The sequence below is a fragment of the Podarcis filfolensis genome (genome assembly GCF_964270895.1).
Source record: "Podarcis filfolensis genome assembly, chromosome: 6".
Lineage (NCBI taxonomy): Eukaryota > Metazoa > Chordata > Lepidosauria > Squamata > Lacertidae > Podarcis > Podarcis filfolensis.
In genome coordinates this window covers 14,924,220-14,942,685 of record NC_139609.1, presented here as the reverse complement: position 1 = coordinate 14,942,685, position 18,466 = coordinate 14,924,220, and the positions used below count along the sequence as shown (strand labels likewise).

The 18,466-nt window shown below is 43.4% G+C and overlaps 1 protein-coding gene across 2 annotated transcripts in view; it reads left to right on the top strand.

Annotated features, from left to right (window-relative positions):
* The window catches only part of BRINP3 (BMP/retinoic acid inducible neural specific 3), a 250,608-nt gene that overhangs the window by 191,286 nt on the left and 40,856 nt on the right, over positions 1–18,466 (top strand). For both annotated transcript variants that reach the window (XM_083620295.1, XM_083620296.1), the window contains exon 7: positions 13,901–14,123. In XM_083620295.1, the coding sequence (XP_083476421.1) occupies positions 13,901–14,123 (223 nt within the window). The remainder of the gene's footprint in view (positions 1–13,900; positions 14,124–18,466) is intronic.

The window sequence follows — 18,466 nt, the reverse complement described above, 5'->3', positions numbered from 1 at the left end:
TTGCATGTGTTCAGCTATGAGAATATTGCTTTATCAAAGTGCCACACTTTTTAAAAAACAAAACAAAAAACTCTATTAAAAACCAGATCTTTAAATGCATTTTCTCCACCTTTTTCCTAATTTGTGTATTTTGTATGCATATTGACCTATAATATCCATTTTCCATTTGGGTATGTTTTTTGATCCAAAAACTGTATCACAAAATTCAGAGGAGTGGAAAAACTGAAAGATAAATGTGTAGGAAACCACATATCTATATGGGAAGTGTGAATCAGGTTGGTTTACTGAAAATTGTAGTTTGGGCAAAATCCTGTGTAACACTTCCATCTATCTTCTCAGAACAGAACAAAGTTTAAAAGTGAGCTGAAATGAATTTAGACCACTGTAGCATTATATCTTTATATTATATACAGAACAACTATGCAGGATCCAAATGTAATATAATTCCCCCCCCCCACTACCAAATCTCAGAACAAATCTGTGACTTCATTTTCTACACACAGATAACAAAGGGTTTCAGTGAAAGGATTAAATGATTTATAGAAAGAAGTTTAAAGTTCAGCTTCACTGCATTTTTCCACGAAAAGAATAAGCCCATTTCAAGCTGACAGATTTTTGTTGTTTTCAGTATATGTATATTTCTCATAGGAAGTCCTTTTGTCTTCAGAGGAATTAAATAATGCATCACGGACAACTGAAATTCACTGGAATGTAGCAATAAATATATGGCATTGCTTTTCCTAGCTGTTTGGAAATGTGATGTTCTGCATTTTTTAAAGTCGTACGTCTCTCCTAAATTTCTACAATGACACCTTAAAAAATATTAAGGCAGAACCTTATTGAACACATGTTGTCTGGGATCATTGGAGAAACTGCTACCATTGCAGATAAAAATTCAGCAACTTTGTGTTTGAGTATTTCAGTTTGTTGCTGCTACTGATATTTGACCCTCCTGTTATTTGCACTGATCACAGTTAAAGGGAGATTGGAGGCATAAGGCTTGCTTTATTCAGAGTATAGAACAAATCAGAAGGCAGAATACAGAATAAATCAGAATGCAGCCTAACAAGCATGTATTTAACATACCAGATAAGTGACAATTTCCCCTGCTTTTGCCGTCCATGACACGCCCCCCAAAACAGAAATTTACTAGATAGCTAGTTAGCATCTCTGCTTGGTGGGTTACGTTTAATTTGGTGGATCACTTATACAGGCCAGAAGTGTTGCAAATTTGGGGAGGGTGTACAATTCGATCTTTCCTGAAGAAAGAGATTCCTTGGGATACTAAATGGGTGCTTTGTATCTCACGGCTCTTTCTCTTCCCCTGTGCTCCAGTAAGATCTCTGCTGAGAAATGGAGCTTTGTAGATCATTCTGTTCTTCTGTACATTCATTCATGCTGTCCAATAGCAACAGTTCTCTGGACAGTTCACCCTTGAAGTGTCCTCATTTTCCAGGGACAGTCCCAGAATTACAAAAGGCATCCTGGTTTCTGATTTGATCCCTGAATGCCTCCGTTTGCCCTGCCAGAACCATTGCAGCTGAACTCAGGGAGGAGGATGAGCTTTCGTTTATCCACCGTGGCGGCAGCTGCAGTGTTGGCTGTAAGGTAGCATCATGTTGTCTCTCCATAGCCGCTGCTACCTGCCTCCTCCCTTGGGCGGCTCATAGCAACTGCTCAAGAGCAGGGATGGAGGAGCAGAGGCTGTGGCATGTGATACACTGGCTCTGAGGGGCAGGCAGAGGGCTGTGCCACCCTGGGTGGGAAGAAAGGGGGAGCAAAGCACAAGGAGTCTTGACTTTTTTTAATTAAAAAAATGCTTTGTGCATTCACGTCTAATCTTGCCCCTTTCTAAAATTTATTTACTAGCGTGTGGTTTGCTTTTTGTAAATCGACCAAAGAATGAAATAGAATAAAACCAGGATTAACAGGTTTTCTGAGGACGGTGGAGGGTGTGTGTGTGCTGTGTTCCATTAGTTTCCCAGTAGTGGCACTCACCCTTCTTCTGATAGGAAAGGCTCTGCGGTGAGGGGGAACACAACCAAAAATGGGATTGAGGAGGGTCAACTTGTGGGAAAGTGAGAAATGTCCCTATTTTCATCTGAGGTGTGTTGGAGGGTATGGCACTGAACACGGAAAACCGTAATAGAAATCAAAATGCAAACATAAAGTCTGAATCAGAAGAAAATCAGCAACAGCATAAAGTAAAACTAAAATCACTGGCAGCAGTTAATATTAACTCCAACTAATCCAGAAAGCGGCAGCTAGACTGGGAGTGGCCGCTGAGACCGCGTAAGACCAGTCATGAAAGACCTACATTGGCTCCCAGTACATTTCCTTTTTTAAAATAATTTTTTATTAATTTTTCAACACAAATATACAATCTTATCAAAATTTCCACAATTTTAGTTCTGTTTGGACTTCCTTCGGCTTCTCTGACAATCATCCATATTTATCTCTCAATTACGCATTTCTTCTGTTTATATTGCCATTAAACTTCCCTCCCACTTCTATTTCTTTTTAACAATACAGTATATCTCAGCTTTTACAGTGCTTCTTGAAACCCCACTAGCGTTGTTTGCATATCACAGATTCTTTTCAGATATTCAACAAATTTCCCCCAGTCCTCGATGAACTTTTGGTCTCGAAGATATCTGATTTTCCCAGTTACTCTGTCCAGTTCTGCATAGTCTGTCAGCTTCAGTCTCCATTCTTCTATCGTCGGTATTTCCTCTTGTTTCCACTTCTCCCAGTACATTTCCAAGCACAATTCAAAGTGTTGGTGCTGACCTTTAAAGCCCTCAATGGCTTCAACCCAGTATACCTGAAGGAGCATCTCCACCCCCATCGTTCAGCCCGGACAGTGAAGTCCAGCTCCAAGGGCCTTCTGGCAGTTCCCTCACTGTGAGACGCAAAGCTACAGGGAACCAGGCAGAGGGCCTTCTCGGTAGTGGCACCTGCCCTGTGGAATGCCCTCCCATCAGATGTCAAGGAAATAAACAACTATCTGACTTTTAGAGGACATCTGAAGGCAGCTCTGTTTAAGGAAGTTTTTAATGATTGATGTTTTATTGTATTTTTAATATTTTGTCGGAAGCCGCCAACAAAATATGTTGTTGTTGTTGTTAATATAAAGGAACTAAAAATATCTAAGATTTTAAGATGGAAGCACCTGGGAAATAAAAACGTCTTCAGATGGCACCCAAAAAGCCTGCAATGTACGTAGCAGGCAAATCTCTTTGGGAAGGGCTTTTGATAAGACACCACTGAGAAACTTATTCCACCATTTTATTCTCCTGCTTCTCAGATCCATGACAAGGCCTACAGCAGATGATCTTGAGGTGTGGACAGAGATATACAGGAAGAGTTTATCCTTCAGATGACTTGGACCTGAGCCATTTAGAGTTTTAAAGATTAATGCTAGCACTTTAAATTGGACAGGAAGCCAGTGCAGATGTCAGAGCAGGTATAGAACATTTTGAGGAGAGTTCTTAGTTGTGGTTTCCTGGAGCTTTGCCACAGCCTGAGTCTGCATGTCTTCCAGAAATGGTTCCATCCCTCAATGGGAATTTAATGGAAGACATTGAGTCACAAGCCTCTTAGGTTGGAGTATGCCCCATTAAATTTGGCGGCACTTACTTCCTATTTGAGTAAACAAGCCTAGGACTTGGCTGTGCGTGCTGGGTTTGTGCTCCTGATTTTTTAATTCGCTTGCTCCCTATTATTACTTGACTGATATTATTTGCTGGTGGGAAGGTTATTTAATTTCATATGTTTTATTAATTAACTGTTTTCTTTGGTGGTTGTATTGGCTATTTAGATGAGCTGCCTGTGTGCCTAATAACAACAATAACAATAATAATGGATTAAAACCTATTGAGAAAGAGAGGGAGAAATGTTTACATGCTGTACCCAGCATATAAATTGCAATCTGAGCCTATAGTGAATTGAAATTACAATTAATTCATTGTTTATTTGTTTTTAAGGAATTGCGAATGTATTATTTCTGTTCCATGAAATAATAATAATAATAATAATAATAATAATAATAATAATAATAATTTATTATTTATACCCCGCCCCTCTGGCTGGGCCTCCCCAGCCACTTTGGGCGGCTTCCATAAAAACCAAAAATACAGTAAAATATCACACGTTAAAAACTTCCCTGAACAGGGCTGCCTTAAGATGTCTTCTGAATGTCAGGTAGTTGTTTATCGCTTTGACATCTGCTGGAAGGGCGTTCCACAGGGCGGGCGCCACTACCGAGAAGGCCCTCTGCCTGGTTCCCTGTAGCTTTGCTTCTCGCAAGGAGGGAACCGCCAGAAGGCCCTCGGCGCTGGACCTCAGCGTCCGGGCAGAATGATGGGGGTGGAGACGCTCCTTCAGGTATACTGGACCGAGGCCGTTTAGGGCTTTAAAGGTCAGCACCAACACTTTGAATTGTGCTCGGAAACGTACTGGGAGCCAATGTAGGTCTTTCAAGACCGGTGTTATATGGTCTCGGCGGCCGCCCCCAGTCACCAGTCTAGCTGCCGCATTCTGGATTAGTTGTAGTTTCCGAGTCACCTTCAAAGGTAGCCCCAAGTAGAGTGCATTGCAGTAGTCCAAGCGGGAGATAACCAGAGCATGCACCACTCTGGCGAGACAGTCTGCAGGCAGATAGGGTCTCAGCCTACGTACCAGATGGAGCTGGTAAACAGTCATATGGACTATTAAACCTTTAAACAAGGGTGGCGCTGTGGTCTAAACCACAGAGCTTTTTGGGCTTGCCGATCAGAAGGCTGGCAGTTCAAATCCCCGCAATGGGGTGAGCTACCATTGCTGTGTCCCAGCTCCTGCCAACCTAGCAGTTTAAAAGCACACCAGTGCAAGTAGATAAATAGGTACCACTGCGGCAGAAAGGTAAATGGCGCTTCTGTGCACTCTGGCTTCCGTCACGGTGTTCCATCGCGCCAGAAGCAGTTTCGTCATGTTGGCCACATGACCTGGAAAGCTGTCTGTGGACAAACGCCGGCTTCCTCAGCCTGAAGTGAGATGAGTGCTACAACCTCAAAGTCACCTTTGACTGGACTTAACCGTCCAGGGGTCCTTTACTTTTTACTTTTAAACCTTTATGTTAAAAAATATGTGTTAATTATTTAAATTTGGCGGTTGTTGCTGTTTGGAAAAGAAAATGAAAGAAACAACTGCAATTGCCATATTACATATGCTTACGAATATGGTAGTGGGGTTGGTGGGGGCGTTTTAAAACATAAATATCATTCAGGGACTTTTGTAATGTTGTGCAGCTACTTTGGTCAAAATAATCTCCACGCCTTACATATATGTGAAGAGTTACATAATTGCCAGAGTTATAATAAACCCTTTGCATCCCCACACAGAAGATGGAATTGGATTGTTGACCTTGTGCTGTAAGACCATTGTCAGATCATTAATTTAAAGACACAGATCTTGAGTTCTCTAGACCCTGCAAAGATAGTGGTGCCATTTATGATTTAGCCACTGATCTCTGGGACTATTTAGTGAATGATTTGAGCAGCCAGCATTTGAAGGGAGAAGCTTGTTTTGTACATCACTTTAGTAACATCCCCACTTTGTTGATAGTACAGTGGTACCTCGGTTGTTGAATTTAATCCATTCTGGGAGTCCGTTCGACTTCTGAAAATGTTAGAAAACCAAGGCGTGGCTTCCGATTGGCTGCAGGAGCTCCCTGCACTCAATCGGAAGCCGTGGAAGCCGCGTTGGACGTTCGGCTTCCAAAAAACCTTTGTAAACCAGAAGACTCACTTCCAGGTATGTGGCGTTTGGAAGCCAATTTGCTCGGGAGCCAAGCCGTTTGACAACCAAGGTATCACTGTATGTGTGAGAGCTGAAACCTGTGGAAGAAGATGGTTGGATATGATATGGCAGAGGATTTGCACCAAATCTGACCAGCCACATCACATAAGAACATGAGAAGAGATTGCCGAACCAGGCCAATGGCCCGTTTGTTCCAGCAGCCTGTTTTCACAGGAGCTAACCAGATACCTGTGGGAAACCTGCAAATCAGGATCTGAGCATAAGATCTCTCTCCCCTCTGCAGTTTCCAGTAAGTGGGATTCAGAAGCATGGATGCAGAGCATTGCATCTATGGTCCATGGAGACAGAGCTTAGCCTTCACCATTACGAGTTGTCACTGATAGATGTTAGAAAGACCATACCATGACGAATAAAGCCTTGCTCAGCACAGGGGTCCTGTGTCCCAGCTGATTAATACTTTATCTTCATGCACTGCTCAGAGAAAGAAAGAGGAGTGTGTAGCATGAAGCCTCTGGGTTGGTGAGTCTTGGTAAGTGCCTGAACTTCTGGTCCTGCCCGGTCAAGAGGTCAGTACCTTGTGCCTGCTGTACATCATGCTCTCTTGCTCCCAGCAATTAATCTCATGAATCCTAGAATGGAGAGCACATGCTCCAAGTTAATGTACAGCTTGCTTGTGGCTTCGGCCATTGCCATTCATCATCAGGATTTGCTCTTGTAGGAATAGTGGCTAATATCCAAAGATTAGCAACGCCACTGTCTGTGCTGCTAAGGCAACTTTGCGTCGACGTGACTGTCTGCCATGCTCTGTGGCACAGCCCACTTGACATTAAGAGGTGTTTCAAATGCAGTTTATAATATTGATGATGATGATATGTATGTTTGTGTCAATCCAACTTAATGGGAGGAGAGCTAACCACCCCCCTCCAAAAAAATACTCCAATTGGACACACTCAAAGCATATCTCTGGATCCTAGCCAATGTCTGTTTCTGGGGGATCTTGAAAAATGCTGAATTTGTGCAAATCTTTATGGCAGAATTAACCTTTGTTCTAGTTCTGCCTGTACAAATTTTGCTAGCCCGTAGAATATGCTATTTCTCTATATATCACTCCCTTTTAATAGCAAACTGAACTAGCGAGTGGTGACAGAAATGGAGTTGGAACAGGACTGCTGAGGAGGTGTATCAGGAAAATTTCAAAGCTTGTAGAAGTAAAAGAAACAAACAAAACCCCAACCCAACAATTTTTTTAAAGGCTGAATTATTATTATTATTATTACAGATAGGTAGCCGTGTTGGTCTGCCATAGTCAAAAAAAAAAAAAATTCCTTCCAGTAGCACCTTAAAGACCAACTAAGTTAGTTCTTGGTATGAGCTTTCGTGTGCATGCACACTTCTTCAGATACACTGAAACAGAAGTTGCCAGATCCTTCTATATAGTGAGAAGGTGGGGAGGGGTATTACTCAGAAGGCTCTCTATATTGGACAAACAGGCCAAACCTTACGCCAAAGAATAAACGGACATAAATCGGACATCAAGAATCACAAGACAGAGAAACCAGTAGGAGAACACTTCAATCTCCCAGGACATTCTATACAAGATCTCAAAGTAGCTGTATTACTACAAAGGAATTTCAGAAATAGACTGGAAAGAGAAGCTGCTGAATTGCAACTCATTACCAAACTTAAAACCATGGAGAGACCTGGTCTGAACAAAGACATTGGATTCTTATCTCATTATGCATGACAAAGCCATTTTTCACCTTCTCACCCCTTGCTTTTTCCTGTAAGACCTATTGCAGTCGTTAAGAGTCGTCAACAGGCTCATCACAGCTATCTGCCAATCACCCATTCCCACCACCCTTCTGAGTAATACCCCTCCCCACCTTCTCACTATATAGAAGGATCTGGCAACTTCTGTTTCAGTGTATCTGAAGAAGTGTGCATGCACACGAAAGCTCATACCAAGAACTAACTTAGTTGGTCTTTAAGGTGCTACTGGAAGGAAAAAAAATTTTTTTAATTATTATTATTATTATTTATACCCCGCCCATCTGGCTGGGCTTCCCCAGCCACTCTGGGAGGCTTCCAAAAAAATATTAAAATACTGTAATGCATCAAACATTAAAAGCTTCCCTAAACAGGGCTGCCTTCAGATGTCTTCTAAAAGTCTGGTAGTTGTTGTTCTTTTTGACATCTGGTGAGAGGGTGTTCCACAGGGAGAGCGCCACTACCAAGAAGGCTCTCTGCCTGGTTCCCTGTAGCTTGGCTTCTCTCAGTGAGAGAACCACCAGAAGGCCCTCAGTGCTGGACCTCAGTGTCCGGGTAGAACGATGGGAGTGGAGGTGCTCCTTCAGATATACTGGACCAAGGCCATTTAGGGCTTTAAAGGTCAGCACCAACACTTTGAATTGTGCTCGGAAACGTACTGGGAGCCAATGTAGGTCTTTCAAGACCGGTGTTATATGGTCTCGGCAGCCACTCCCAGTCACCAGTCTAGCTGCCGCTTTCTGGATTAGTTGTAGTTTCTGGGTCACCTTCAAAGGTAGCCCCACGTAGAGTGCATTGCAGTAGTCCAAGCGGGAGATAACCAGAGCATGCACCACTCTGGCGAGGCAGTCCGCAGGCAGATAGGGTCTCAGCCTACTTACCAGATGGAGCTGGTAAACAGCTGCCCTGGACACAGATTTGACCTGTGCCTCCATGGACAGCTGTGAGTCCAAAATGACTCCCAGGCTGCGCACCTGGTCCTTCAGGGGCACAGTTACCCCATTCAGGACCAGGGAATCCTCCACACCCACCCGCCTCCTGTCCCCCCAAAACAGTACTTCTGTCTTGTCAGGATTCAACCTCAATCTGTTAGCCGCCATCCATCCTCCAACCGCCTCCGGACACTCACACAGGACCGCCTTCACCGCCTTCACTGGTGACTCCCCCCCCCCAACAGCCCAATGTGGACAGGACATACTTGGCCAAACAAATGTAAAATGTCATTTGGAAAAGGAAAATGGAACCAGGGAGGAAGAAATAGTTTCCTGGGGGAGGACATGGCTGGCTGAAACCTTGAACGAGCCACAGTGGGGGTGTACTGCTGCATTCTTGTGGAGGCCCCACACGCTACAGAGTATTTATGATGTTTTTACCTCCAGGGAAGCATATGATATCTTGACTGACAGCTCTGAAAGAAATTGAAATTCATAATGGAATATTTTATCCTTTTGCACTCTCTTCTCTGTCCGTGTTTATTCATCTGTTATTCAAACAGAGTTTGGGTAAGCAGCCTTTGGCTACATCCTTTGGCTACAATAATAAGGCAGGGAAATATCGCTGGAGTTTTCTGAGCATTGTGCAAAGTGACAGACAAGGCCATTTAGGATTGCTGCCTAGGCAGCCACTTTAAAATGCTGATTTTGACAGGGCTAATGCAAAGTACATTTTACACAGAGCTATATTTACCACCAATTGTTAAATCCAAGAACAGCCATCTTCCACTTTGTCTTCACAAGATGAATCAGTAAAACACAGACACTCCCAAGCGTTCCTAGCTGAAATGTTACTCAATGTAGGACTGGAGTTCAAGTCAATTATCAAATGTTAATTCTTTGTAGCAATAAGCAGACCTTCCCTATCCACTGGGGGGGGGGGGAATCCAGAGTAAACAGATGAATTGTCCAGACACCTGGTAGAAGTTCACAAATTAATCCATGCTATGGATTGAGTCTGGTGCAAAGAAAATTCTTAAATGCTTTTTCATTGTGTGCTGGAGTCCTCTCAGGCTTACTGGGGCAAAGGGATGGTTGGTGGCTGAGAAAGCCTCCAGGACATTCTGCAATAGGGATTGATACCCTAGATGCATGGGTCAAATTGTTAGCATATTAGCAGTGCATCATGGAGTCAGTTGCAAACTGTTGACTCCACTCACATAATTATGGGCACTGTAGTTTATATTTCTCAGCAACCCTTAACAAACTGCAGTGCCCAGAACACATTGAGGAGGATAGTGTGTTTTAAAGGTGTTTTAAAGGTATAGCCCATTCACTTTCCCTCTCCACTGAACATAGGGGGAGGAAAATTTGGAGTTTCCATTTATGTTGTGTAGCAAACTGCACTTTCCCATTCCATCCAAATATTTGGAAAGTGTAGTGTCAAGAAAATCAGATTTTTCTGTTCTGGCCTTCTTCCAAAGCATTTTCTGGGTGGAGAAGTGACCTCATGAGAAAGCGGTTTCTTTCTCACTAATTGTACAGGATCTCATGGCTTGTATGAGTGACGCGGGGTATCCAAGGTCAAGATGGAGCTTCACTAATTGGGTCTGGAGGCCACTGTGGTTGAAGTAGCATGTGCACTCAGTTCTGTAGAGTTACATCTTGGGAGATGTCTGATTGGCCAAGGTCATTGCCAGCTGCTATGAACTATGTAAGCTACCCACATTCCTTTTGTGTGTTGCCTCACGTCCTAGAATCTGGGGTCTGTGCCTGAAATTTTGCCTTGCTTTTCATTTACAATTTTCTTCCTGGCATCCATGCTGCTTGCTGTGTTTCTGCTGTATTTTTGCCTGTTGGTGATATATAGAGCTATTTCTTGTTGGAATTGTCTGCATGTGTGCCTTCAATATTTCACCTTTAAGAAACTCCCATCCATGTTGGACTCCCTTCCCTTCAAGTATTTTTGATCATGGGATCTCACCCATTAGTTCCTTAGATTTTTGAAATCAGCTTTCTTAAAGCCCAGATTTTGTGTCTGACTACACTCAGCTTTTCCTTGCCTCTGTGTCATGAAACCCAAGAGGACACGATCACTTCCTCCCAAGGTTCCTAGTACTTCTACCTACTGGGGAATGAAATTGTCCATGAGGCAATTGAGAAATTTGTTGGACCTTGCATTCTTGGCAGAGTTTGAGTTCCAACAGATATCAGGGCAGTTCTAGTTAACTTCTTCTCTTGCCCTCATTCCTGCCTAGGCCCTTAATCACATTCCAAAGGATACCTGTGCATTTTGCTGATTAGAGTACAATAAATTTAATAATCCTTGAACAGTAAGAACTCGTGTTGCAGTTTCACAGCTCATGAAATGTGTCAGTTTAAGATATGAGACAAATACTGCTCCCCCACCACCACCGCCACCGCCGCCTTTTCTCTCTGTCTCTCTCTCTCTCTCTCTTGCAAAGCACTGTGACTTCACAGTAGCCTTATCTCTCATTACTCTGGATACAATGTGATATTCATTAGAAAAGAATACAGGACACGATTTCATTAAGAGTTAGCAAGTTCTCTTCTTAGCCACCTTCCCTCCTGCTCCCACCCCCTCGGTTTTGTACTGCAAGAGAATATAATGCAAACCTTTCTTATCACATATAAACAGCACATCAACTTTGTACACAGCATGTTGTTCTTGAACAAGTAAGTGGAGATAGCGAAGGTTCCTTTGGCGCGTCACTGCAAGATTATGGAATTATGGGATGGCTGAAAGTAGGACACGAGCACAGCAGCGCTTGGAACTTGTACATCATGGCTAGGCTTAGCCTACATGTATTTGTCTAACTCCCTTTCCAAGTCATCCAAATTGGTGGCTGTTACTAGACCTTGTGGTAGTTAATTCCATAGCTGAGCTTCCTTGCATTTTTTCTAAACTCAAAAACTACATTATTATTATTATTATTATTATTATTATTATTATTATTATTATTATTAGGTTGTGACCAATATTTGCCCTACACAGAGAAGACTCATTAAAAAGAATGACCAACTTAGGCCCATTAATCCCAATGTGTCTACTAGATACAACTCTTCATATATATAAATAGTCCACTCAGATATTCACTTTGTTTCACATACACTTCTTGGTAATCTGGGCTAGCACCAAAATTTGGCATCATCAGGCATGCTCCAGAAGGGGACCCACAATGAATCCTTGGAGCCTCCTGGTTGTTGCTGTTGCTGTTGCCAAGCAAGCAAGCAGTAAGAGGAATTGGGAAAAGGAGAATTAATTCCCATTAGCCTGTCCCTCTCCCAGAAGGAAAGGAGAGCAAAAGTGGTTTTGGCAACCAGGAGGCAGAGGTGGGTGGACTCCATGTGAATCCTCAGACAGGCTCCTTGCAACAGCCTTGTGAAGGAAGCGAGTCTAATTACCTCTACGTCGCTGAGCTTTTTAATTGCTAAAACATTGATAAATCAAGGTGAAACTGTCAGTGTGTCTAGCAATTATAAAAATGAAATAAAATTGACAGCAGTTAAGAGGTTGTGGGTGGAGTGAATAAGGTTTTCTCGAGACAGTGGTGAACGGCACCACATACAGGAAAGAGTGGTAGAGAGAGAGAGAGAAAAGGGGTGCCCCCCACCCACTCTTGGTTCTGACCCTACTCATTTTTTTGTTCTGGTCCTGCCCACTTTTGGCTCTAGCTACATCCTCCATTTGTTTGAAGCCCCCACCCCCAATTACACCCAAGGTAATGCAGCCCTTGACAGAGAAATATTTAGATATTCAAGCCAGTAGCACATTCAGGGCCAAATTTGGGGAATTATTATTATTATTATTATTATTATTATTATTATTATTATTATTATTATTATTTATTTATTTATTTATACCTCACACATTTGGCTGGGTTTCCCCAGCCACTCCGGGTAGCTCCCAACAGAATATTAACAACACAAAAAAAATCAAACGTTGAAAACTTCCTTAAACAGAGCTGCCTTCAGATGTCTTCTAAAAGTCAGATAGCTGTTTATTTCCTTGGATGGTAGGGTGTTCCACAGGTCGGGTGCCACGACCGAGAAGGCCCTCCGCCTGGTTCCCTGTAACCTCACTTCTTGCAGTGAGTGAACCACCGGAAGGCCCTTGGAGCTGGACCTCAGTGTCCGGGCTGAACGATGGGGTTGGAGACGTTCCTTCAGGTATACAAGGCAGAGGCTGTTTAGGGCTTTAAAGGTCAGCACCAACCCTTTGAATTGTGCTCGGAAACGTACTGGGAGCCAATGTAGCTCTTTCAAGACCAGTGTTATGTGGTCTCGGCGGCCACTCCCAGTCACCAATCTAGCTGCCGCATTCTGGATTAGTTGGAGTTAATATTAACCGCTGCACCAACACTTTGAATTGTGCTCAGAAACATAGTGGGATTTGGCCAGGGCCCCTAAATTCAGTAGGGTTACTCTACCACATTATGAAGTAGAATCATAGAATTGTAGAGTTGGAAGTGTCATCTAGTCCAAACCCCTGCAATGCAGGAATTTTTTGCCCAACGTGGAGTTCAAACCCATAACCCTGAGATGAAGAGTGTCATGCTCTACCAATTGATCTACAAAGTAATACTCACTACAACCTGGGAGACATAAGATCTTTTGAAGTGAAGGAAGTAAGACTTATGACCATCTCATGAGGCATTTGTTCTCAAAATGCCCAAGTCTATCCCTTTCCCCAGTACACAGTTATCGCCGCTGAGTTACATCAGCTCTTATATTTGAAGGAGGGAGTTATACAACCCATAACAGGCTGTACGTTTGAAAAAATAATATATACTATTCATTGGATACCCAATGGATCAGTTCATTCTCTAATCAGTTTATGCATAAGGTCCATACTGGGGTTTCTACTTTTTTCGTTGAATTTTATGAGCTACTTCTGTTGAAATCTACAATTCAATACAATGAATAGTATATATTATTTTTTCAAATGTACAGCCGGTTACGTCTTGTATGTTGACTGAATATTTTTCATGTAACCAGAGATTTGTTGTTGTTTTGCGGAGGGAGTCGTACAGCACAATCCCAGGTATATTTACCGTGACGTAAGCCTGACTGATTATCCTGGGTACTTCCTCCCAAGAAAGTGTGGGTAGGGTTGCAAGCCTAATGAAGCCATGCTCAATTTGTCAAATGTGAAGCAACAGAAAGTGGGCCTTTGCACTTCTGAAAGGCTCATGTCACATTAATATGTATGCTGTGTACAACATTTAAGAATATTGCATTTGCCTGCTGTACTACTGTCCATTAATGGTGACAAATTAAAGTGATAAAAATGGACACACGCTAGAGGTAACTGTTGTTTTGCTGCACAAAGGCTCACAGAAGCGTATCTTAAAAGAGTGTTGAATTTTGCCATTTTGCAGATGAATTCAAGTTCTTTATGAAAAGGCTGCCCATGAACTATTTCCTCAACACGTCAGCCATTATGCACTTGTGGACAATGGACTCAAATTTCCAGCATCGCTATGAGCAACTGGAAACCAGCACGAAACAGCTGTTCCTCAAGGTGCAGAAAATTGTCCACAAGCTCTTTAGCCTTAGTAAGAGGTGCCATAAACAGCCACTCATCAGCTTGCCGAGGCAAAGGTAAGAAAAACAAAAGAGAAAATGCAACCAACCTAGGACAGTGTTTCCCAAATGGGGCTAGCTTGTAGAGATGGCGGGAAGTGGTAACAACGTAAGCTACTACAAACTCACAAAGATAAGGCTACATTCCTTCAAAATGCCCTACATGTTTAGGAATCACTGACCTAGCATGCTGTTTTGACACTGAAGGGTTATTCACATGGATAGACATGGCAACAGTTTCCAGTTTGATGGCATATTGAGGGAGTGGCTGATACCTTAACCTGGTCATGTGATGCATGGAAGGGAGCATTCATTGTGTGGATGCCATTTTTAGTGGCATATCCATGACCGGGATAAGATCAAAACATGTTCCCCAGCTCTCTCACAGATATCAAGGGAGAGAGTTGGAAGAGAAGCCATCCCACTCTTCCAATCTCACCAATTCACCATTTGGGGGCTCTGTAGATTTAACAGCTGTGCACCCTCACTTTTAGGCTGCTTTCCCAATCTTCCATTTGGGAGATGGTAAGGTGATGAGACTTGGGAATATAATTCTCTCCTGTTTCTTTGGTGAATTTGAACAGCTAGGAGCTGCCCAGTGGTTTCCAACCAGCTTCTGAAAAGTTGGGGTTGTGTAAATCATCCATCTGACGTGTAATACGAATGACTGGGACAAATCTTCCTAATGCTTTTACTTGTGTATATTCCTCAAGTCAACAGGCACTATGGGTGCATAACATGGGCATACGGGAAAATGTCAGAGTCTCTTTGATAGTGATTTTACACCATTCTTGAACAAAGGGATTGCCAATATCATGATATTTCTATCAGAGTATAGCCAGAGGGTGTGACTCTATTCTACTGCTAAGCTGTGTAAATTGTCAAGATGAGAGATTACAATTTGCCTACTGTTCTAAAGCCGCAATCCTAAACAAATCCTAAGCAAGCAGTGGGGGAAGGGAGAGATCTTATGTCAGAGCTGTGCTTAAAGTCTGGCCCTACTCTCCTCCCTACACAGTTATGCCCTATGCATGAGTAATGTGTGGATGGCGCTATTGCTGAAAGCTTTCTGTCTCAGGATGATAATCTGCACACCACGGGCGCTGACTGTGGGTGCCCAGTGTGCTCTGGCCAGTGCTGCAACATCATGACATCACATTGCAATGTCATGGCGGTGTCGTGTGGGGCAGGTCACAGCAGGTCATGCACTCCAGTGCCATGGCAACAACTGGACCAGGGCCTTTGCCTCCACCGTGGGGCCTCACTGGCAGTGACTGTGATCCCCTCTCTCCCAATCCTCCCTCCTTGATCTCCTTTCCGGCATAGCTATTCTCCAACTTCTCCAACGCCATAGCGATCTGCCTCTGCCATGACAGTGATACCCTCTCCCAATCCTCCCTCCTTTCCCTCCCTTTCTCCCCCTTTTCTTTCTTTCTTTCTTTCTTTCTTTCTTTCTTTCTTTCTTTCTTTCTTTCATTCATTCCTTCCTCCCTTCCCTTCCCTTCCCTTCCCTTCCAACCCAAGTGATGTTAACACAAAAACCTCATACATATACTAAGTAAAAGAATCTAGGTTTACCATCCCCTCTCTCCCATCCCCAATCTTATACACCAGTGTCTCACATCAAACATAACCAATTTGCAGAAAAAGACTCTGCGACCTGAAAACAGAGGCAATGCGCGTATTTTTGTAACCCAATAAAATAATTAATACAGATTATATAAAAGCACACACAGTTCAAAGGGCTCATTTCACACATTCAGCCATCCCAATGGCTTTTCCCAGCCAAAGCGGGCTGAAATGAGGAAAGCTAACTAGTGTAGTCTGAAAGGACAGTGATGAGTCACGGGATACTGAAGCATTCAGTACAGCTGTCAGCTGGGAAAAGACACTGGTTGTCTCTGTCCCTCTTCTCTCTCTCCCAAACGTCTGTCCCTGGCTGAGGCAGTCTAGGATGCAGAACTGCCTCTCTATCTCTCTCTTCTCTATCATTCTCTATCACAGAAGGAGATAGAGAGGCAGTTCTGCATCCCACCCACCTGCCAAAAAGTAGGGCCAGTGAAAAACGCTTAAACTTTTCTCATTGACTTTGTGGGGCCTTAACCCCTACAAATATATTATTGTGGGGACTGCAGCACCCACGGCCCACTGGAGATGGTGGCAGTGGTACACACTTCCTTAGAATCAAAGTCCATTGTCCAAGGGTGTAGCCACTGGGCCAAGACAAGTTAAGGCTTCCTTAAAAAGGTAAAGGGACCCCTGACCATTAGGTCCAGTCGTGACTGAGTCTGGGGTTGCAGCGCTCATCTCGCTTTATTGGCCAAGGGAGCCGGCGTACAGCTTCCAGGTCATGTGACCAGCATGACTAAGCCGCTTCTGGCGAACCAGAGCAGCACATGGAAACGCCATTTACCTTCCTGCCGGAGTGGTACCTATTTATCTGCTTGCACTTTGACATGCTTTCAAACTGCTAGGTTGGCAGGAGCAGGGACCGAGCAACGGGCGCTCACCCCGTCGCGGGGATTCGAACCGTCGACCTTCTGATCGGCAAGTCCTGGGCTCTGTGGTTTAACCCACAGCGCCACCTGCATCCCTAAATGCTTCCTTGTTTCCTGGTGAAAACCACTTTCTCCCTCCAGTGTAGAAATTAGCATTGGGTGGGGATCTCCCTTTGTTGCCAATAGAAGTTTTTAATGCCCCCCCATACTAATTGGTCTGTGGTGCAAGGGACATTTGTCAAGATCACTCTCATCAGGGAAGGTTGAAACCTCTCCCCATGTTCTGCAGTGCTGATCATAAACACAAACACACAGCCTAGAACTGCTTTAAAACACACAAAACACAAACACAAACAAGCGCCCCACATGATTGCTAAGCGCTACATTAGTGTAATTTGTACTCATGCCCCGAGTTTGATGTAAATGCAATCACAATTAGGATAAAACTCCAATCCAAACACCCTTTAGTTGGAAGTCAGCCTCCTTGATTTTAGCAGAACATTCTTCCAGGTACATATCTTTTCTCCCACAACCTAAAATACTGTTTATTGTACACATACATTTTCTATATAGGTGCCCTTGCTATACTGTTTTAGATGTCTGCTGATAACTTCTTTGTTTTAGCAAGCCTACCCAGACATATAATTTAGTCATGTATATTTGTTTTCGATGTTTTCTGATTTTTATCCATATTTTCTTGACAACTATTTTATGTATACTTGTTTTTTAAACAAGAAAAACCAGTTTTGCTGGTTTTATGGAGTGATAATTTTATTATGTACACTGCCTAAAGAGTTTTCTGATTTAAGCAGTCTATAAATATTTAAGAAATAATACGAACTTGGAAGTTACAGTGGCATGCATCATGTAGGAATTATGTTTAGAAACCTTTGATTTCTGCCTCTCAGTTGCTCCCGGATGATGTGACCCTCCCCCTTTTAACCAATTAAAGCTCCTACACTCCATGCAGAAAGTATGGCCAGCATATCTCAGGTTAAATCAAGTCTAACAATGAGGGATTACCGCATTCAGAAAATGTTATCCCTTGGCCTTGATGAGGAGGGAATGGACCATGGCAAATCACTGGTGCGGGATGTTAGAATGCACTAAAGCCTGCCTGCAAACACAGACAAATATATTGAATATAGAACAGGCAAGTCAGACATAAGTGACTGTGATAAATTATGCCAAGACTGGCTCACCGATGAGGCAAGGTGAGATGATCTCTTCGGGAAGCAAGATAATGGTGTTGATCTGTATCCCCGCCCCTGTTCCTGATGTAGATCTACACTCAGGTCTTCTTCCCTGGCAGGGGGGGGGCACCATTTGGGGGTTCACCTCAGGTGCCATAAAGTCTTGGCCAGCCCTGCATTATGCATTCATAAACCTGCAGTCACTGGCTCTTCCAGTTGTAGAACAGGCATGATGTCTTGTCCTATCGTGAGGAAAGGCTAACAAGGGCTGAGATTGTCTTTGTGTGTTGGGAGATCTGACTATGCTGCCAAATGCAATTCCTAGCTTGTAGAAGACAAATCCTGGGAATCCCAGTCCTTATGGCAACCATAGTTTGTGGTCTAACTATTGGCTGTGATGGTACTTTTTGGGATGCGAGTGGCGCTGTGGTCTAAACCACTGAGCCTCTTGAGCTTGCCGATCAGAAGGTCAGCGGTTCGAATCCCCGCAATGGGGTGAGCTCCTGTTGCTCTGTCCAAGCTCCTGCCAACCTAGCAGTTTGAAAGCACACCAGTGCAATTAGATAAATAGGTGCTACTGTGGCAGGAAGGTAAACGGCGTTTCTGTGCACTCTGGTTTCCATCATGGTGTTTCCGTTGTGCCAGAAGTGGTTTAGTCATGCTGGCCACA